Raw genomic sequence first — 22,205 nt, forward strand, 5'->3', positions numbered from 1 at the left:
TTTGAAGGCAATGGGGTCCTAGAGTCTAGAACGATGCCTATGATCCTCGATCCACACATTACAAAATACTGCTCAGTGCTTGAGGTGACTGGGAGAACAGATACTTGAGTGGCAGACCCCTGATAGAAATTAGAAATGTGCATAATGTAGTACCTAGAAATGGGGAAGCCTGCCTGGGGGTCAGGAGAGCTCCTGATGACACAAACCTGAAATCCCATGGGACTTGAGGGCTTGTTGGGTCAAAGGCAGGTGGGTGGAAGTGAGGAGGACAGGGCAGACTTGTCAGCAAGGCTTTCTGGCCTAAATGACATCTCTGCCCTTCATGGTACATGGGTCTGGGGCAGGTAACCTTTCTCTCTGGATCTGTGTTGTCATCATTCGTAAAGTAGGAATAGTAATGTTCTTTAGCCTACCTACCTTACACGATTGCTGTAAGGAAGCCAGAAATGAAGGATATGGGAACAGCTGGAAAAGTATAGCCCTCTACAAACAGAAGTCCCCCCAGTTACCTTTGTCACCTTTGAGAGCTCTCTGGTCATTTCAATGGGCACCAATAAGCAAATCGTTTCTTCTTTTTCCAGTAGCTCTGTTATTCCCCTTAAGCTCAGTCTGTGCTGAGGTCAGAATCCTGTGATCTCTACACGATTGGCTCTTAGTGCCGGCCTCCAAATCAGCTCCTTTGCCCTTACAGCCAGCACATTGCAGAATGAGGACATTATTTTAACCCTTTGAGTGTGTTAGGAGAGAAAGATGGATTCTTCCTTCCCATATCCTCAGAGAGATGCACATACCTAAAGGGAGGAATTCGCACTGGAGTATTTTTACACACATATGCATGTACATACCTGCCATGGCCAACCTTTACCTAGAGTGGCTTTGACTAAGACTGAAGAAGAGCTAAAACTAGAGACATATGCCCATTAAAGTCAGACCCTGTGCCGCTGGAAGTGCTCAGGGATGGGGCAGTGGGGTTTGTGGAGGTTCTCTGGTGGGTGGCTCACCGACAAACGTCCCTTACACTCTCTTGGCCTCGCTGTTCTCACAGTCGCAGCGTTGGTGGACTCTTGGGTTAGGGTAGCAGTTCCCAGCCCAAGCTGCTACACATCAAATCACCTGGGGAACTGACAAATCAAGAAATCTGTTAGGGTCCACTTCAGACTAATTAAATCAGACAATTTAGGGATGGAGTCAAGGATCGGTAGTTTTAAAGTTCCAAAGAACCACTAGTTTGGAGTTTGACCACACCCCTTATTAATTTAGATGCCCTTAAGCATTTTTGGAACGAAATGCCCCCTGTCCTTGCCTGCATTTATGCCAGTCCAGTGCTCACCTCTGCAAGGTTGTCCCCTGAGAGAATCCCACTCCATACCTGTTCACAGACTCACAACGAGCTGCTGGAATGGCCTCCTGGAGCATTTTCTAGGACGCAGAGTCTAGAATGCAGAAATACCTCAAGGTCACTCCCCAGCCTTGCTTGTCTTTCCCAGATGGTGCCCGGGAGGGAGATCACTTTTCAAGGGAGAACCTACTGGAGGAGGCTGCTGGCTTGAGTCAGGCCCCATGGGAAGCTTCCCTGGGGACCTCCCTCAGGCACCGTGGGAGTCATGGTGACCAGTGCCCGCAGCTGACCTCCAGGAGGGACATAGTTCAGAACCAACATTTCTTCCGCAAACAATATCCACTAATATTTGTGGGGCACCTGACACTTAACAGATAGCACCACTTTCAGCACACCAAGCACTGTGGGAACCCCTTTTACTCGTATTACCAACGCACAACAAATCAACACATAGCTTCTACTATTATTTCCATTTTACAGATGAAAAGCTGGATCTTAAGGTCATACAGCTAACTCTATGGTAGAGCAGGGATTTGAACCCAAGTTTGCCTGCTTCTCGAGGCCACGGGCCTAAAGCTTCATGCTAAATGCTCCCCAGTCTACAAAGCAGCTTCATAAATGATGTCTCTGCTGTTCCTAGTAAGAGCCCTATGAGTTCGAAGGGGCAGGCGGCATCATTACCATTTTGCAGCTGAGAAAGTGGACTTGAAGTCTCAGAGAGTGGAAGGGTCAGGCTGTAAATCGAAAGGTAGAACCAGTGCCGAGATTTAGATGTCATGACTCCTGATGGCCTGTTCATCCAGGATTCCTGAGGAGTCCTTGGTCTGGCAGTTTCTGCCCCATCAGTCTTGGCAGAATGACATCAGCCCACGTTCTCCCTAACTGTCTGTAGCTGAGATTCTCTGGGGTAGAAGAAAACTTGTCTGAATAGTCATTTGACTTAGTAGATCCACTTCTGGTGATCCATCTTAAGGGGGAAAAATCAAAGACCCAGATAAGACTTCTACATGATCATTCATTGTAGCCACATTTACAGTCTTGGAAAACACTAGGCACACTTAAATGTGTGACCAAAATGCAAGTAATTATTGAATAATCCCATAGTTCACATAAATTATAGTGCATCCATAGGATAAAGTATTCTTTTTTTTTTTTTAAATGTTTTTTTAATGTTTTATTTATTTCTAGGAGAGAGAGAGAGAGACAGCACGAGCAGGGGAGGGTCAGAGAGAGAGGGATTCACAGACTGAAACAGGCTCCAGGCTCTGAGCTGGCAGTCAGCACAGAGCCCGACGCGGAGCTTGAACCCACGAACCACGAGATCATGACCTAAGCGAAAGTCAGACGCTCAACCGACTAAGCCACCCAGGCGCCCCCATAGGATAAAGTATTCTATAGTCATTAAACATGGATATTCATAAAACATGGGGAAATCCTCCCCTAAATATACAAAATGTTTGCTGACAGATTTGGGACCATATTTTTTTCCCCTACATTTTCTATCATGGACACATATTTATTTTATAGTCAGAGTATGTATGTGTATATATATATGTATCTGTATGTACACACATATATATGTGTGTGTGTATTTTTTTAAGTGAGCCGAGCATGTTGTATAGACCAGGAATGTGAAGGAGGGTGCCCCTCAATATGTAGAGTTTCCAGTATGGCTGATGATAACCCAGGAAACATTAAAGGCAGAGTAATGGCATTTTATAGCTAAGCTCCTAGATGACTGGTACAAACCATAAAAACTATGGAGGCTCTGAGCAGAGAGGGACAATGGACATTTTTCACTCCCAGGTTGTTCCCTGGGAGCATACAGACAGGCTGGACAGATTTTTGTCTCGTTCCTAGCAAGTGCTTTAAATTCCGCCCCCATTTAAAAATGTTTAAAAAATATTTCTTTATTTTTGAGAGAGAGAAACAGAGCATGAGTGGGGGAGGGGCAGAGAGAGAGGGAGACAGAGAATCTGAAGCAAGCGCCAGGCTCTGAGCTGTCAGCACAGAACGTGACGCGGGGCTTGAACTCATGGACCGTGAGATCATGACCTGAGCTGAAGTTCAGTGACACTTAACTGACTGAGCCACCCAGGCAGCCCCATCCCTCCCCTTTTTAAAAACAAGTTACCGGGGCGCCTGGGTCGCTTAGTCGGTTAAGCGTCCGACTTTCGCTTAGGTCATGATCTCGCGGTTCGTGTGTTCGAGCCCCGCATCAGGCTCTGTGCTGACTGCCAGCTCAGAGCCTGGAGCCTGTTTCAGTCTGTGACTCCCTCTCTCTCTGACCCTCCCCTGCTCACGCTGTCTCTCTCTCTCCCTCTCTCTCCTAGAAATAAATAAAAACATTAAAAAAATTTTTTTTTAAAACAAGTTACCGATCCTCACTCTTTATGCAGTCCCTCCGTCTGTCTGCTGTGCTATCTGCACAGGGCTGTGTTCCATTTCTGAGGCCAGGCTATCCCTTGTGGAAGTACTGGTCCTGTGGGGTCCTGAGGTGACTTAGAAAGGGTGATGTGGTCTGACTTGCAGAGACACAGGCTGCTCTGATGGACAAGTCATGAGTTCGGACGGTGGATATCCCAGACCCTTTCTCAAATGGGCATTCTGAGAGAGACTTGTTTAGGAAATGGAAAAATCCCTTCCGCTAGCACGGTGTTCCACAAATAACCTCCAGGCTCAGCCTCTGTCCTCTAACTGCCCTACTGTGTGATAGCGGGCCACCGGCCTCAGAGGGAGGGATTGGAGAGCTCACGGTTATGACTTTCAGTCATAGTGAGGAGGTGTTTATCCCATGGCCGGCTCAGCATTGCTAGGGTCATATTGCTCCAGAGGCCTGCCTCACCATGGGGACGCCACCCCCAGCCCTGGCTCTGTCCATGGGTAGAGGCTGGGCGTGAAACATATTTCTAAGGGGTAGCTTGTAAGATTGTCTTCCTTAGGAGGACTTAACCTTTCAGGTGTCTGTAAAGGAGAATAGCTAATCCATGTCCTGCCAACTGAGACCAGCGACTGTTCTGTGAAATTAGGAGCTGACTGGGTCATTTAAAATGGGAACAACATAAATACCGTTTCCATTCCTGGAATGGCTTAATTTTCATTAGAACTTTAATTAAATGATCCCTTTTCTCCCTAGTCTTTCGTGTGCTTTCATTTATTAATAATTGCCCGAGTAAAGAGAATCCCATTCGAACAGCTTCCAATTTAGCACGATCATTATCGCTGTTCTTTGTTCAGGGTTGCTGGGCCGCGGAGCTCTGATGACAGGGCGCCTCCTTCCTCCGCTGGCCCACCTGAAGGCGCCGTGCGCCGGGAGGCACGCTTCTGCCGCCCAGTGGTGGGAAGGGACATTGCAGGAGGCTGGAGACCGCAAGGAGCCCTCTGCAGTGACGCGGGACAGCATGACTTTGCACTGCCGCTGCGAGAAGGGATCCAGAGATGCTCTCTAGGGAAGCTGCCCGTGTGATTCTCAAAGGCAGTTCTGGAAGCAAACGATTTGGCATGTGCCCACGTGTTAGCGGTTCCTTCAGTCTTAGGGGATGGACGTACTTTTTGGCAGAAGGACAGGAAATAACTTCTGCGTTTAACTTACAGAAAAGGGCTATAGATGGTCCTTCGCTGTCTTCATTCAGATTGCATCTGGGGGAAACAATTGCTCCTTTTGTAAATATTTGATAATTAGGTCGGAATTTCTCCGGCATTCTCCGTTATTTGATTAGAGTAAAGATAATATTGAATAAGAAGGTATTTTTTAAAATGTTTTTTTTTTATTTCTGAGAGAGAGAGACAGAAAGAGAGAGAGAGAGACAGCGTGAGCAGGGGAGGGTTGGAAAGAGGGAGACACAGAATCCCAAGCAGGCTCCAGGCTCTGTGCCAGCTGCCAGCACGGAGTCCAAGGTGGGGCTTGAACGGTCCACCAACCGTGAGACTATGACCTAGGCCAAAGTCGGGCACTCAACGGACTGAGCCACCCAGGCGCCCCTTTTTATTTTTATTTTTATTTTTATTTTATTTTATTTTATTTTATTTTATTTTATTTTAATTTTTATTTTATTATTTATTTTATTTATTTTAAGTAAGAAGGTGTTTTGAGGACTCTAAAATCAGTGGTTCTCAACCCTGGGAGATTTTTCAGGAGACATTTGATAATGTTTATAGATGTTTGGGGTTATCACAATGAGGGTTGAGGGGGGTGGGGGGGGATGCTCCTGCCATCTAGTGGGCAGAGGTCAGTGATGCTGCTAAATATCCTGCAAGTCACAGGAGAGCTCCCACAACAGAGAATTAATTACCTGGTCCAAAAGTCAGTAGTGTCGCCATTGGAAACCCTGGTTTAAAGAACTAACCAGAGGGAAGAGAGTCTTATAATTGTTATTTAAAAATGTTTATCCTATATAATGAGATATTCTGGGATAACGAGTGGGAGGTGGTCGGTGATTTATAGCTGGCCACTGGGATTGTGGAAGAGGTCACTGAGGATTAGAGATGTCCACCCCATAAAAACGTATAACAATGATGGCTGAGTTATGGCTAAAATGTATCGAGTCCAGAAGAGCTATAAGCATTGTAAAATTTTTTTTTTACTCATGATATCACTTACTCTGATTTTTGCAACAATCTTGTAAACTGGATAGGATTAAGAGACAATGCAGGCTTGGACAGATAAAGAACTCCTCCAACTCCTCTAAACGCTCAGAGCAGAGGAGCCTCTCAACCCATAGTCTTACCCATTTTGCTGTTCCACAGATGGCACGTGTTAGGATTCAGGTGGCCCTGTGCTTGTTTTTGGTTGTAGTTTGGTCCACAGTATCTAAAAATAATTTGACCTCATGTCCAATGTTTTAAAATGGAGAGATTTTGGGGCACCTGGGTGGTGTGTGACTCTTGATTTCCACTCGGGTCATGATCTCACAGTTCGTGAGTTCAAGCCCTGACGGTGCAGAGCCCGCTTAGGATTCTCTCTCTTGCTCTCTCTCTCGCTTTGCACCCCCCCCACCCATTCTCTCTCTCAAAATAATAAATAAACTTTAAAAATAAAATGAAATGGAGAGATCTCATGTAAATATCCAAATTTTCTTTATCTTTTGCCAGAACACCTGGAAAAGGCATGGCTCCATTTCTCTGGAATATTCTCTAGTTTGCCAGAGTCCACACCTCTCCTTGTCACCCTCTATTTTATGCCTTCATCATTTGTGTCACCAGCCTGGCTTCTGAAGGTGTTCAAATCTATGATCCCTGCTTTCTGCCACACAGTAGAGTGATTGAGAGCATGGCCCCCAAAGAAAGAATGCTTGTTTGCCTCCTGGTTTTGCTGTATGACCTTGACAAGCATCTGCTCTTCTCTGTGCTCATTTCTTTATCTGCAGCATAGACAATGATGATACCTACCTCATGGGGTGATGTGAGGCTTAAATTAGTCAGTGCCTATAAAGCATTTACAACAGTACATGGTATGTGCCCTATTTTAGCCATTGTTATTGTTACTTTTCACTCCTTTGTAAAATAGTATCTTTTGGGATAAAATAATATCTTGGTGGATTCTATTTAAATAGTCAAGTGGTAGGATTTATAAAGCTGTCAGAGAGGGATTGTAATATGGTCAGAAAGACTTCAGTTTCTTCCTATTTAAAATGAGCGTAATAATATACACCTCCTGGAGCTGGTGAGGATTTCATGGGACAATCATTATTAAAGTGTCCGGCAGAGTGCCTGGCATACTAAGATCCATGTGGTGAGTCCCCTCTCCTCATCCCAGCCTAGGTCAGGCCTTCTCAACCTTGACACTCTGGACATTTTGACTGCATAATTCTCTGTTGTGGGGGGCTATCCTGTGCACTGTAAGATATTTAGCAGCATCGTAGCCTCTACCCACTAGATGCCAGTAACATCCATTCCCTAGATATGATAACTGAAAATGTCCCCAGACATTGCCAAGTGTCCCCTGGGGGACTAATCCGTCCCCAGTTGAGAAGCACTGTGTTAGGTCTTGCTGCAGGCTTACGAGCACATGGCATGGCTGCCGCCTCCATTAGCCCATGTGAGTGTGCAGGAGGCAGATGCAGCATGTATCTTAAAGCACTTACCGTCTGTCAGCCGTGTGCCAGGCAGCGAGTTCAAGGTGAACTCACTAATAAGCCTCCTGTGGTAGTCTTTCAGAAGGTTTGCTTATGTCTGATTCCATTTCAGACTGCAGATTTCAATTTTCAAATTTCAATTACAGATGCATTTCTGCCAGCCATTTGTTTCTTGTGGAGTCATAGGATCCGGGGTTGAATCTCAGTTCTCTTGCTTATTGGCTGTGTGATTTGAGTAGACTTACTTAGCTTCTTTGATCTTTTTTCCTCACTTTAAAAATGGAGGTAATAGGGGCTCCTACGTGGGTGGCTCAGTCAGTTAAGCATCCGACTTCGGCTCAGATCATGATCTCGTGGTTGGTGAGTTCGAGCCCGATGTCAGGCTCTGTGCTGACAGCTCAGAGCCTGGAGGCTGCTTCAGATTCTGTGTCTCCTGTTCTCTCTGCACCCCCCCCCCACTCATGGTGTGTGTGTGTGTGTGTGTGTGTGTGTGTGTGTGTCTCAAAAATAAAAATAAACATTAGGGGAAAAATGGAGGTAATAACACTTACCCCTAGGTTGTTAATGAGATAACCATGCAAAACGTATAGAAGGGCTCCTAGCATGGCTCCTGCCACGTAGGGAGTGCTCCGTAAGTGACGGGCTGCGCTATCAGCACAGGGCACTGCTGTGGGGACCGGGGGCTCGGGGATGAGTAAAACATAATCCTGGGCTCATCTGCACCTAGCAGACACACCTTTGTTCAGTTAATACTTTCCCGGTTGCTCTCTAATATTTGGCAAATAGTTTTGGCTCTAATTTTGCAGTGGCTAGAGAGAGACGTGTATCATTTCTGGACAGATTTCACTGTGTTTCTGTCCCATCCTCCCTCAACAGATTCCTGTGTCATCAACGACCATCCCAAAATACAGATCAAGAACTCCACTTTCTGCATGACTACCTATCCCAACTTGACAATGGTTAACTTCACCAGCCAGGCCAATAAGACATTTGTCAGTGGAAGTGAAGAGTACTTCAAGTAAGATTTTTTTTTTAACTTTCTAAGGGAACCCCGGTGAATTAATGAATTTTCAAGTTGTTGCCCAGAGGTGTGGGCGGCCTAAGGGATGGGTTGTCTCCGTCTGTACCCTCCCTACCTACTCGAGTGATCTGGGTTAGACTTCTGAGAGCAGATTGTTGTGCATGTTGGTCCCAGAGAGGACTGCGTGCTCTTGGGAACAGAATTGGTATTGCTGTCACTCCTGATGGTGGTGACAGAACACCGCAAAACCTTCAGCCAATGTGAGTGAAGCAGACCTTCAGTAAAGTAGGTTTTTTTTTTAAATTGTAATTTATTGCCAAATTGGGTAACATACAGTGTTTACAGTGTACATGCTGGGGGTAGATTCCCGTGATTCATCGCTTACATACAACACCCAGTGCTCATCCCGACAAGTGCCCTCCTTGATGCCCAGCACCCATTTTCTCCTCTCCCCTGTCCCCCGCCACCCTCAGTTTGTTCTCTGTATTTAAGAGTCTCTTAGCATTTGCCTCCCTTGTTTATTCGTTTTTTTCTTCCATATAAACTTGGGAAGAAAGGCAAATAATAAGAAGACAAGTCACAAGTTAGTTTAAAGAAGAACTCTCTTTTTAAAAAACAGTTTTCCCTTACTTTTGTACTTTTTACATTCATTTTTTCCACTCTTTGAGGATTGAAGTTCAAGAATACTAGGAAATCCCCAGCCACCACAGGAGGATTTAATAAAGTTAATGGGATCATTTATTAAGGGAGATAAATGACAGAGTTCAATGGCGGGTAAATAAGGAATGTTCTCCAGTTAAGGTTTATGTCCGGATTATAAACTCAAATGTGCCCAGGGGCTTGGCAGGGAGGTTTTGAAATATAAACAAGACGTAAGAGAATGGTGGGGACTGTGGCAAACTGGAGAGCCCGTCTGCCATGAGAGAGGGAGGCGGCTCAGCTCCAGATGACATTGTCTTGTGGAAAGGTGAGCCAGTGGTGCTAGAGCTTCCCTTTTGTAGGAGAAGTTGGAAATAAAATCTGAGTTTTTATGTGTCTCTCCCATTTTAAATGTTAGCACATTCACTCAAATAAAGCACTGGGGCTGGATAAAATCCCTGTGTCAGTGGGACCCTGGTTTGTGCCCTTCACTTAGATAGTAAGAAGTGGTCATTAATATCTCCACCAGCTCTCCTAATTGCCATTAATTCCTAATCCAGGTTTTCTCTCCTCTCGGCACTCAGAGGGCTCATGGTTGTTTCCTGTAGAACAGAAGCAAGAGTTAGACTGACAACTTAATCCCATTTGAAGATAGTATAGGAGCAGCAAGAATGGGTCACCCTGATCCCTGGGAAACTGAGTCTGACCTAGTGGTTAGGTGAAATCTAATCCCATAATCCATGTGATAAACTCATGATCCATATTATAAAATGCCTTGTAAATCTGCTTTTGATTGTCTTTACTTATTCTCTGGGACCAGTCTTTATTTTCAAGAGGATATGTTATCAGGAGCCTTTTGGGAGATCCCTTGTTAAAGCACGGACTAGCTGACAAGGAACTATGGTGCTATGGTTGTCCGAATGGTTTACCTATCTGGGGAGTGGGGACGCGGGGGAGGTCTTTTCATTGCTTGGGAAACATGGTCCCTAAGTTTGGGGAGCCTAGGCCAGTTCCACATGTGGCCACTTTTACTCAACTATTGAGCCCAGATTACCCCAGGGGTTGAAACTGAAAGAGGCTGGGGCTGTGTCGCCACGGAGCATGGCCATCTCTGTTCGAAAAAGCATGGCCGTGTGCTCCCAGACAGCATCCTGAGTGCATACCTGCAGGCTGCCAGAGGGCCCCGTTGCCAGCTAGGCCAGGAGTGGAGCCACCAGCTTCACGTCCCACTGCAGGTCAGGACGCTCTGGGCTGACATTTCTGTAGTCCCCTCGAGTCTGGATTCTGGCTGGCCCTTTGTTCAGGTCACAGAAAGCTACAGACGCAGCACTTTCATCCAGGGTGCAGGCCTTGAATGTTGCAGAGCTGAAGGGATCCTCTGAATCATGACTCGGTGTCCCCAGGAGGGGGGAGGAGACTGCTTGTGCCAGAACCCCCAATGCCTTTGAACTTGCACTTGTCCTGGGGCAGCTCCTGATGCCATAGAGCTGACTTAGCCTTGTTCAGAGGCTGCCCCGGGGCCATAATGGGCTTCCCAGAATATAATTAGAAACCCAGTAAACCCAACTGGCCTCTGTGCTAATGTATCAGCACATCCCTCACCCTGATCTCATCAGGTCCCTAACCAGGACGGTGGTGAGGGCAGCTGGGGTTTGCTCAAGGCTCCTGGCTCTGCTGGGAGATGGAAGCCTGCAGACTCTCACCTCCCTCCCTCCTCCTTCCCCTCCCTGCTCTCTCCTTCCACCTGTTAGGTACTTTGTGCTGAAGATTTCTGCTGGAATTGAATATCCTGGAGAGATCAGGTGGCCACTAGCCTTCTGCCTCTTCCTGGCTTGGGTGATTGTGTATGCGTCCCTGGCAAAAGGAATCAAGACTTCAGGAAAAGTAAGAACTTGTATTTGTTTTAAAAGGCCTGGGACCTCCTGGGGTCATTGTGTTGTAGAGCCACAAGAGAGCCCTGGAAAGAGTCAGGAGATGTGGGCATAAATTCAGACTTTGGCCCTGAGTAGCTATGGGACCTTGGGCAAGTGACTTCACTCCTGCCTGTCCAATGGGATAAATAGCATGTTCCTTTCAGGCCTGTTTTAAGGATCAAATGAGACAAATACACACAGAGCTCCTGAGTGATGGTGTGGTTGCTGATGAGTTTCCTTCCTCTCCCGAGGGGGGCTGCCACTTCATTCACCAGATGGGACCTACCTCGCATGATTGAGTCACTGTCCCTCAACTCCAGAATTAGTGCCGCTGGCTTTTTGCTTCTTGGTCTGGCTGCCTGGTCACTTATTGCTTCTGCTGAGAAGCTGGAAAACAATAAAAATTGTGAAGTGGATTCCTTCTCCTCACTCCCACCACCATGTTTTGGTCTCTTCACACCCGTTTTGCGGCCCTCAGCCCAACACTCTTCCCCTTCCTGTGCCCAGAGCACTAAATGATGACCGTTCCAACTGTGGGATTTTGGTTGAGCAAATATTTGGCCACTCTTGCTGATTAGTGGCTCAGCCAGCCCTTTGGAGATATTGCTATTCCCACCCCAAGCTCAGTTCCAAGGCCCAGAGGCACAGAGTCCAGGAAACTTCCGACACGCTGGACGTTCTTGTAAGGCACACTCTGTTTTCCCTCATTTTCCTGGTGCTTTAGGAAAAACCCCATTAAACAGTTAACCAGTCACTCAACGACAACCAGTGATACTTAATCATCCTCAGAGTCTATTTGCATGGGTTGGGCTGAAACCGTATAGGTCTTTAAAGCCCAAGGAATGAGGCTCAGACCAAAGGTTGTGGAGTTGATTTGGTCTGGGTGTCCCAGCCAGGGCTTACTGTGGTTATATCCAAACAACCCACTTTGGAAGGATCAGGCCTCAAGGGCACATGAGTCTTTGTCACCTCCCACCTCCCAGGCAGGCCTCACCGCCCCTCCCCCACACCCACCCAGGCACCCAAACCTGGCACCTGTCAGTACAGAGGTGAGTCTGTCTTCTTCCTGGGTACATGGTCATGTTCACCGTTACTTTCTGCTGCCCTCCCTGTAGTCTGGGACCACAGGGACTTGCACTGTGGACCCCTGCAGGATTGTCAGGATCACCGGAGGTAGTCGGTACACCTCAAATCACATATGGTTGGGGGAGAAGCAGACTGGGGGCAAGGAGACCTAGGTTCTAGTCCTCCGGGGCTTCCCATGGTGTTTGCTGTGTAGGGACATCTCTGCGTGGGCTCTGGCTCAGCTTCTGATTTGCTTTGAGCTTTTATTTGTTTTTCTGCTAAAATGAAAAGCAGACTTCCCTTATCTTAATGATTGCAGAAGTCCTCAGTTTCCCCATTTCTAGAGTAAAGGCAACCAGGCTGCATAATGTCTAAAACATCTGTCTGGACACTTGCTCGGTGAGCTGACCTCAGGTTTCCTCTCTGACCTCAGTTTCCCCTTCTATAAAATGAGAGCTGGGATCAGATGACCCCCAAGGACGCTGCCCAGTGATTTAGACTAGACTGTTTTTCTAAGGCAGCAGGAAGATGGGGGAGGTGTTGACATGACCCTCACAACAACGGCCTGTGTGTCCTGAGGTTCTCGAGCTCCTTGCCTTCTGTGGCTTGGAACCAAGCCAAGTAATTGCTTAGCAAGACTGGCCAAGCATTTTTCAAACAAAATCTCACTGGCAGGATTGTCACTTACAACTCCAGATAGAGACAGACAACCTCAACCCGGTCGAAGTGGCCGGGCAGGTCTCTAGCAGACAGGCCTCTAGCAGGATAAGCTAGAACAGGTGACTGCAGGAGAGAAGGCGAGAGCTGAGGAGGGGGGACAGTGGCCCTGTTGGTGACCTGGGGAAGGATGGCCTGCTGGCTCTCGAGTCAGATCAATCTGAGTTCAAATCCTGCCTTTATCACTTTCTCGTTGTTTAACTCTGGACCAACTATTTCACCTGTGGAACCTCAGTTTCTGCATCTGTAAATTGGGGATAACAGTAGTTACCACATAGGACTGTTCTAAGGATTAAGTGAGATCATATACATATAATACCTGATGTCCGGTCAGCTCTTCACTAGCATTAGCTTTTCTCACCATTGTGAATGACTGGTGTGTTGAGGGGGCGCTGCACCACTGTGACACCCTGGTGGCTGTGTGGGGAAATAGGAAGAGAAAGGGAACTCTGTTGAACACCGTGCGCCGGGCGCTGTGCTAACCGCTACACGCACATCAGTTCATTCAATCTACACAACAGCAGACTGAATAAATAAGGGCATTTATTCCCATTTTATGCATAGAGAAGGTGAGGCGCATCATGGTAGAGTAAATTGCCTGAGGTCACGCAGCTTTTAAGTGGCAGGGGTGGGATTTGAACCTACCTCTGTTTTCCTTTAAAGTCTGGACTCTTCCCACTATACGGCATCCTTTCTCTAGGAGGGGCTATTAGGAAGAGATGGGAATGCAGAATTGTGGAGCCACCCTTTGCACAGAGGGGATAAAAGTCCCCCTGCTGGGTGCCAGGACCCTTGCCCTCCCACCCATCTCCACTGCCATCAGTTGTCATTGCCTGGAGAGCAAGTCACAGAGGCATCTGGGCCTCAGTTTCCACATCTACAGACTCAAGGGTTAGAATGAATATGCTCTAAGGCCCTGTAGCTTTATTAGTCCAGATTTTCTAGGACAGTGTTATAGAATTTAATCCTTGGTGCTAGATTTCACAGGCTTTCTGGAATGGGAATTTTTGAGGAGCCCTGAGCAGGTAAGCTTTTCTTTAGACCTGCTAACTTCTCACTCTGCTTCATTGAGAACAGTTGCCAACTAGGGATCCATGATTTTTTTTTTTTTTTTTTTTTTTTTTTTAATGAGGCTTCCACCAGAAATAATGAACCACTATTTGCTATCCTGCCCTGGGGTGTGCAGACATTGATCATGGAGCATTGCTTGGAAGCCAAGGTGAATGCTGACGCTCCTCATTATGACAGGCTCCTTTCTGACTAAGATTCCGTGAAGACTGTCATTTCTAAGCAACAGAGATGTCCGGCTGCTCCCACAGCAAGAGGAGCTCAGTTCCTCTTGTTCAGGGCCCAACGGCCTGATCTTCCTAGGAGATCTCAGTCTGCCATTGAGGAGCTTGAGTTCTAGAGCAGGCAACCTGAAGGTTAAATGCAGCCCATCTGACCTTGGGCCCCTCTCTGCCTCAGCGTTATGGCAACAACCCGAAGTAGCCTAATTAGCTAGCACAGGCTGGTGGGACCTTACCTGACCACCTGTTCGGGGCTCCTGCCGTGAGGGGGACACTGCCAGGTATCTGGCCAGCAGGCTCAGATCAACTAGTCAGTGTCACTCCTGCCAAATATAACTCATTACTGTTGGAGCTTATTTCCTCTGACAATACATCCTGAAAACAAGTGTTTTCTGATGCCCCCCCCGCCCTTCCCCCAGCACAAGCTGTGCACGAAGCTTCCATGTACAGCTGACTCATATTTGAGTCAAAATCCCCGGGATTTATAAACCAAACCGTGGGTCTTTTCAGTTCATCAGGATCACCATCTCCAGAGAGAGGGCACCATCCCACACGCCAGGGCCTGGAGCTGGGTGAGGCCAGCAAGTGCCTAGGGCAGCAAAATTTAAGGTGACACTCACTCTCAGGCTCCAGCAAGTGTGGGACTGGCCCCTGAGAGTGAGTGCCTCCCCAAATATTGCACCCTTGCCTCACCCTAGTCCCAGCTCTGCCCCTCCCATTTCTGGCCCTGTGGCCTTAATGGACTTAATGGGAAGAACAAAGGCTTTGGAATTACAAAGCTTTGGGTTTGGATCTTGGCTCCAGATGCGAGACCTGAAGTGAGATATTTAACCCCTTGTGAAATACTTAATCTGAGTCTCAGTTTTGTCTTCTGTAAAATGGGACTACTAACAGCCAATTTCTGAGGGGGCTCCAGAAACCGTCACGTCTACACAGTCTCCAGTAGTCAGATGAGAGCAGGTGTCTCGGCTGGGTCAACTGGTGCCAGTCTGGGGGTTTTCTTCTGCCGGCCCCTGCTGCCAGAGTCACCTCTTCTCCCCTGCCTCCCTCTATCCTCACTTCCCACTAGCCCCTGTGGTCAGGAGGTGAAAAGATATTTCTTAGTTGTCGCCGGCCCTACTGTCTTGGAGGGGTGAGGATCATCCCTGCACCCAGCATCATCCCATAGCCTGAGATGTCAGCTACCTTTTGGTTGCACGATGGTCTGTGTGTGGGAGGGTTTCACTTCAGGGGAAAGAGAGAGGCGGGCTTGGTGGGGTTGGGAGGAGGTGGGCTGCCCTCCCCCACAGCCCCTCGTAATCATGTTGTTCAGGCAAGGGCAGCAGGGAGACCACAGAGGTCCCTTGATCAGTGGAGGCAGCAGTGCAGAGAAAGGACACCCGTCCCTGGTCTGTAGCCAGAAGGAAAGAGTTGACCTTGACGTTAGGTTGGGTTTAGAGGAAGCAATCTCTCCTCCTGTTTTCTTAACCTGCAGCTTTCAAGCAGTGGCAGCTCTACCCTTTCAGCCGCTGAGGCCAAAATCATTGGGCTCATCCCTGACGACTCTCTCTTCACTCCACGTTGAATAGACAGGAAATTCTGTAGCTCTTCCAGCAAAACACTATCTAGTGTCTGAGCATTTCTCCCAGTGGCACTGGGTAGAGTCATCAGGGTCCCCAGGACCAGGGGTACAGCCAGCCCAGCCTCCTAGCTGCCAGCCCCGGCATCTACTCTTGCGCCCTGCTGTATACTCGAAGCGATGCTGGTGGAAATGTTAGATCCTATTACCCTCCATCCAAATCCTTGCAGCAGCTCCCCATTTCCCACAGTGAAGTCCCCACGAAGCTCTGCACGATCTGTTCCCACTCCCCACCCCCACCTCTCTGACTTCCTCTCCTACCTGTGCTCCTGCCTGCCACACTGGCCTCCTTGCTGTTACTAGAAGTCAGGAACACTCCCTCCTTAGGGCCTTAACTGCAGCTGCTCCCTCTGTCTAGAATGTTCACTCACATATCCAGTTGGGTCACTCTCACCTCCTTCAGGTCCTGGCTAACTTCTCAATGAAGCCTTCCTTGCACACCCATTTGAATATGGCCATCCTCCCCACCACCCTCCCCACCATCCTCCCCGGCACGCCCAGCCCTCCTTCTCTCCTGTTCTGCATTCTCTTTTTTCCAGCACACTCACTACCTTCTAACCTGCCACAGATAATATGATTACGGCCACTATTGGCTAGAAGGATCCCAACTAGAATGTAAGCTATTTGAGGCCAAGGGTCTTTGCTGGATTTACTGATCTACCCAAATGCTTAATGAAATGGCCCTACGCGATATCTTTTTTTTTTTTTTAAGTTTATTTATATTGAGAGAGAGAGAAAGCATGAGCAGAGCAGGGACAGAGAGAGAGGGAGAAAGAGAATCCCAGGGAGGTTCTGCGCTGTCAGTGTGGAGGCCCATGTGGGGCTTGAACTCACGAACTGTGAGATCATGACCTGAGTGGAAGTAGGATGCTTAATGGACTGAGCCACTCATGCACCCCAACCCCAAGAGTCATATCTTAATCTCAATCCTAACCTTCCCTCAACCCACCTCTGCAAGTCCTCATCCCCTGGAAACCCAATGCCTCTTGGTCCTGACATTCTGGACCCCCTGCCAGGCCCTGGGGTCTGTGCAGCCAGAGTGTGGTGGTGTCTCTGTTTCTCTCCCAGGGCACAGGTGCTCCAGGTACCCCGGGGGGAGGACCACAGGTGGGAACGTGGGAATGCGGAGGCCTTGGACTGACAGTGCTTGCCTAGCCGGCTGTACGCACCCACGTAAACATCAGAGAGAGTTTGGGGAGAGCCTCATCCTTGTAAGGTCTTTTGATGTTTTCTGGGGATGCAACTGGCTTGTGAGCAGAGGGTTGTCAGTGTTATTAAATTTAGGACTGGCATACATCCCAGGTGAGACTGAAGTGGTGCTTCTGTTTCCAGTACCACTTTGTGCAGATCATCCCACTGTTCTCCTCCAACAGTCCCATGAAGAATAGAATGACATTATCGCCACTTTGCAGGTGTGGGCGCTGAGACTCAGAGGAGTTAAGTCATTTTCCGAGTGGCCCAGCTCATAAGTGATGGGGCTGGGATTTGAACTCAGGCTCATAGGAGGAGATCCTGATCCCAAGCTCTTCCTTTACCCAGCTGTTTGATTGGCAAATAAGCCCCATCCAAAACCAAGGTCCTCATGTTCTGCTGCTGTTACTTCTAATGTTTCTGGACTCTGTCCCTCCCTCTTATCCAGAATGCAAGAATACCCTCTGACTGACATCCAAGGCCTCCCGTGGTGTGGTCTCCTCCCAGTGCCCTTGTCACTCTGAGCCCCCACTCTATGCCATCCTAATAGTGAGTCATTGGATCTTTGCCCTCACATGACTGCCTTCCCATTTTCCTCCCCACCCTCCACCTCATCTCACCTCCTGAAGTTGGATCTGGCCTCTAGATCTGGCTCAAGTGTGCTCTCCGTGAATCTTCTGGTAAACTCTCAGGTTGAGTACGATGCCTCCCCCAGACTTCCTAGTGTCCCGGGTGAAATGGTGTGGCCCATTGTGCAGACATTGTCTCTGGGTCATGAGGATCCTCAGTCCCTTCATCCTTATGCTTCTAACACCTGGCACACACCCGGTTCGTCATAGACCATCAATAACTACTAGTTGAGCTTTACGGCACAGAATGGCCATCCATTATAAATCAGGCTATGCTCGTTAATCCACAAAATGATTTTTTAAAGAAAGGTGTTATTGTGCCCAGTTTACAGATGCAGAAATAGATTCAGAGAGCGTATGAGCTTGTTGAAGCTCTCAAGGCTACCCAGTGTTGGACACGGGATTTCATTTGAACCTGCATGTTTCTAAGATCATGCTCTTCTCACCTCGCCAGGCTGCCTCACCTAGGGTTGTCTGTATTAACAAGGATGGAACGCTGAAGCTAAAAGATTTGTGTCTAATGGTGGATCTGGGGTCCTCAAGTAGAGGGTGGGGTTGGGGTTAGGGAGGAGGGAGACTCCTAGCCTTCCTCCCTCGGTAGTCCCTCAGGGAGGTGTCCCCTCAGCAGCTGGGTGGGATAAGGTAGCCCCAGTCTCCCGCACTGCAGCTGACTCACCTACAGCCTTAGCTGTCCCCTCACAAGACTTTATTTCTGGTTCTCTCTGATCTTGGGTCCCAATGCCTTCCCTGTGTCCCCAGCCCTGGCAGAGTTTGGGGACAATTACCATGACGTCCTCACGGTCAGGCACTCATGTCCAGATGACAGGTCACACTCCGCTTCTGTTGATGCCTCTTTGGCACAGACACATCTTGCAGACATGCTCATTCCAGTCACGCTTTCGGATGGTTCTTCCAGGTGGTGTACTTCACGGCCACATTCCCGTATGTCGTGCTTGTGATCCTCCTCATCCGAGGGGTCACCCTGCCCGGAGCTGGCGCTGGGATTTGGTACTTCATCACGCCTAAATGGGAGAAACTCACGGATGCCACGGTGGGCTTATGCTTTCATTCACAACCTGGGGATGAGTCCCACTCTGGGACAGTTTGACAAAAGGGGTCAGGCCTCCTTCCGCAGGGTATCTCGCTGTCTGAGCTTACAAGGTCCTGATAACCTTGGAGCATTCAGCACTCAGGAAGTCTTTAATGAGAAGTGGGCAGCTGAGGGTTTTCTGATCCCTGGAGCGGCTCTCCTGCATAACTGTCCCATATCTGGGGTTGAGGTGCAGGCAAAAAGGAAGAATGCAATGCCCGTAATAGCATTGGGACACCTCACACCACTCATCGGGTACTAATTATAGTGTGTCGAGAATGGAGTTTTGCTGGGTGGAAAATAACAGCACTTAGGCAAACCACAGCAATTATAACTTAAAGGGCTCAGACACATTTGCAGACTTCTGGCACGCCCACAGGGAGTCAGCACACACTTGGACTTCCTTTTTGCATATTCTGTACAGGCGTATCGTACTCTCAGGTTCCCAATCTGAAAACCTCCAAATGAGGGGGTGATGGTCTCATAAGTGAATTCCTCACCTTTAAAGAAAAATCAGCTTATACACAGTATATTAAGAACACATAGCTTGGACTGGGTTTGACAGCATGTCATGACCCCAGTTAATGACAGTGTGAACAAGAAAAGTATATTTCTCATTTATGCACTCAGGTGGCCCATATACATAGTTAAGCACTGGTTGGGTGGCTTCATAGAGTCCCAAGCTCCTCTGTATCTGTTGTCAGTGACTCGCTTCTATATAGTGGCCAGGACCCCTGACACCATATCAGCATTCCAGGTAGCACAAAGGGGGTGAGGAAAGTGGTGGAAATAGGTTCCGTCCCTCTCTTAAAGTAAATGAGAAACCCCAAAGTTCCACATTACACTTGTTTTTCACATCATTGGTCAGACACTAAATCATAGGATAATCTTCCCGTAGCTGCATTTCCCCTTGACGCTGGGAGGTGGTCCTTTCAGGGGACAGATGGCTGTCTTCACATAAAACCACAGCTCTGTTACTCAGGAGTGTGGGAGAGTGGATGCTGGGGTAGGTGCAGACTTGCCAGCACACACTTGAACTTTCTCTTTGCCTATTATAAGCACAATTTAAAAACTGGATTTAATTTATAAAAATGATGGGAGGTCTATATATAAATCATAGGAACTTCTAGATCTAACTCCTGAGTGGCCATGTGGAGTTTTATGGGGACAATAAAGAACAATCACCAAGAGAACCAAGAGGCGTTGGCAGCCAAGTTCAAGGAGGATGTGGCACTATATAATCCACTGTGCTGAGGCACAAATGGTTTTACTAAGGCGAGGAGCTGCAGAACTTCAGAGTTTGAATAGCAGCTTTAATCTGTAAGGTTGTCTGTTTAAGAAGGTATTTATTTGGTACCTATGACTACATCTTGCTGTTCCAGTTGTTTTTTGAGTATGTATGGAGCTAGAGAGAGGGCTCTCCCTTTTGGTTCAGTTCTACGTGGTGGGATGGACAAGCATGACCTGTATGTGTAGTTTGGATTCCTCCCCTTCGATTAGAATGGAGGTATAACCCCCCAGGGAATTTACTGCCCTTTCTTGGCTTCCAGCACAAATGATGTATGTTTCTCATTTGCGTTGATGCTAACATCATCTTTTTCCTGAGTGCCTTTCCCCCGGGGAGAGGATGTGGCACTGACATGGGGAGACTCCCCTCTGCTCCTCCACTGACCTTGGATCTTCTCCCCCTTTGCCTCCCAGGTATGGAAGGATGCTGCCACTCAGATTTTCTTCTCTTTGTCTGCCGCATGGGGAGGCCTGATCACTCTCTCTTCGTACAACAAGTTCCACAACAACTGCTACAGGTAAGTGGAGGCACTCCATGTCCCCCAAGGTGGCTGCTGAGGGGGAATAAGGTCTGGGGACAAATCAATGGACTGAGTCATCAGACACTGAAGGCCACACCAGGCCCTCACAGCCCTCACGTGTAACCTGAGGTAGAGCCAGAGGGTTGGCTCTGGCTCAGATGGAACCCACCAAGACCTAGCTGCCAGCTTCTGGTGGCCTGGACCCCAACTTGCAGTGCTGCCTCTGACACATGGGATCACTGGCCTGTTATGCGACGGGGCTGAGCCTCCCCAGAGGTTGCTGTGCAGCTGGCTGTGTCCTGGAGTAGTCATCTGTGAGCTGTCTAGTCTATGGATACTGTTCTCTGATAGTTCCTGATGCAGTATGGTCACTGTCACTTGGCAAATACATTTCCAGAGACCCCAGTAAGAAAGGCAGTAAGGTACAGCAGAAGGAGAACTGTGTTGATGAATATATTAAGTCATGGAAATGTTAGGAGATGTGGTGGGCATCTTTTCACAATGTATATGTGCATCAAATCATCAGGTTGTGCACGTTGAATATATCACAGATTGTCTTTGTCAGTTATACCTCAGTGAAGCTGGAAAAACAATGCAAGATTTGAGTCTCCTTCCACTCTATTAATCAGAGTGTTTGAAGGTGGGGCATGCCCAGGAATCTCCATATCCAGAGGAGATTCTGATACATAGTGACACTGAAAACATTTGGACGGTGTGATGTTAGGGAAGCCCAAAGATCTCCACCTGGGAAAGCCCGGAGAGCTCCTGGAGGAGGTGACATCCAAAAGTTAAATACACCTATGATGAGTAATAAGAAAATACTGTCTGTTCTCTTGACAAGCTGATTTAAAATAGAAAAGAAGGAAGAGAGGAAGGGAGAGAGAGAGGAAAGAAGACAGGAAGAAAGGAGGGAGGGAGGGAGGGAGGGAGGGAGGAAGGAAGGGAGGGAGGAAGCCAGCCCCAGTGTCAGATGGACTTGGATTTGAATTATGACTTCACTATTCACTAACACTTGAGACATGGACAAGGTACCTCACATCTCTGAGCCTCATTTCTCTCATCTATAAAATGCAGATTATAGTATTTTGTGGAGAGGTAAGAGATGATGTACGCAAAGTTCGTAGAGTGATATTTCACACATAGTAAGTACTGAATAAATGGCAGCTGCCATTATTATTATTATTATTATTTTCTAATAATGCGTGAGAGATTTTGTGAACGAAGAGGAAAAGATTATAGTTAAACTGTGACCTCAGATGGCTGGGATGGCTTCATGGAGGTGAGATCTCCACTGAGCCAAATTTCAGCAGGTGCAGGGGAGGTGGGAGTATATTTCAGGTGGCAGGAACAGCTGGAGGTAGGACTCAGCCCGGAAGTGCTGGAGATGTGAGGTAGGAGCAGGTCTGTGGGACTGGAACAGAAGGTGTATACGCATGAGGCTAGAAGGAGACGGGCCTGAGGTGGGCTGAGGCCAGGCTGGAGACAGCCTTTGTATTAGCTTGCTAGGGCTGCCGTAACAAGTACCGCAGAGTGCACGGCCTGAACAACAGAGATTGTCTCACAGTGCTGGAGACTAGAAGTTCAAGATCGAGGTGTTGGCAGGGTTGATTTCTTCTGAGGCCTCTCTCTTGGGCCTGTAGATGGCCTTCTTCTCCCTCCGGGTGTGCATCTGTGTCCTAATCTCTTCCTCGTTAGGGTGTCAGTCACTTTGATTAGGTCTCACCCTAATAACCCCTTTGTAACTGAATTCCCCGTATGAAGACCCTGTCTCCAAATACAGTCACATTCTGAGGAGCTGGGGTGTTAGAACTT

At 48.0% G+C, this 22,205-nt stretch overlaps 1 protein-coding gene across 1 annotated transcript in view; it reads left to right on the forward strand.

Moving 5' to 3' along the window:
- Positions 1–22,205, forward strand: part of SLC6A5 (solute carrier family 6 member 5) — a 52,115-nt gene that overhangs the window by 8,019 nt on the left and 21,891 nt on the right. The window contains exons 6-9 of the mRNA XM_039236745.1: positions 8,290–8,431; positions 10,825–10,957; positions 18,412–18,546; positions 20,287–20,390. Coding sequence (XP_039092676.1) covers positions 8,290–8,431; positions 10,825–10,957; positions 18,412–18,546; positions 20,287–20,390 — 514 coding nt within the window. The remainder of the gene's footprint in view (positions 1–8,289; positions 8,432–10,824; positions 10,958–18,411; positions 18,547–20,286; positions 20,391–22,205) is intronic.

This window comes from Hyaena hyaena, unplaced genomic scaffold, assembly GCF_003009895.1.
Source record: "Hyaena hyaena isolate Hyena2069 unplaced genomic scaffold, ASM300989v1 scaffold_116, whole genome shotgun sequence".
Classification (NCBI taxonomy): Eukaryota; Metazoa; Chordata; class Mammalia; order Carnivora; family Hyaenidae; genus Hyaena; species Hyaena hyaena.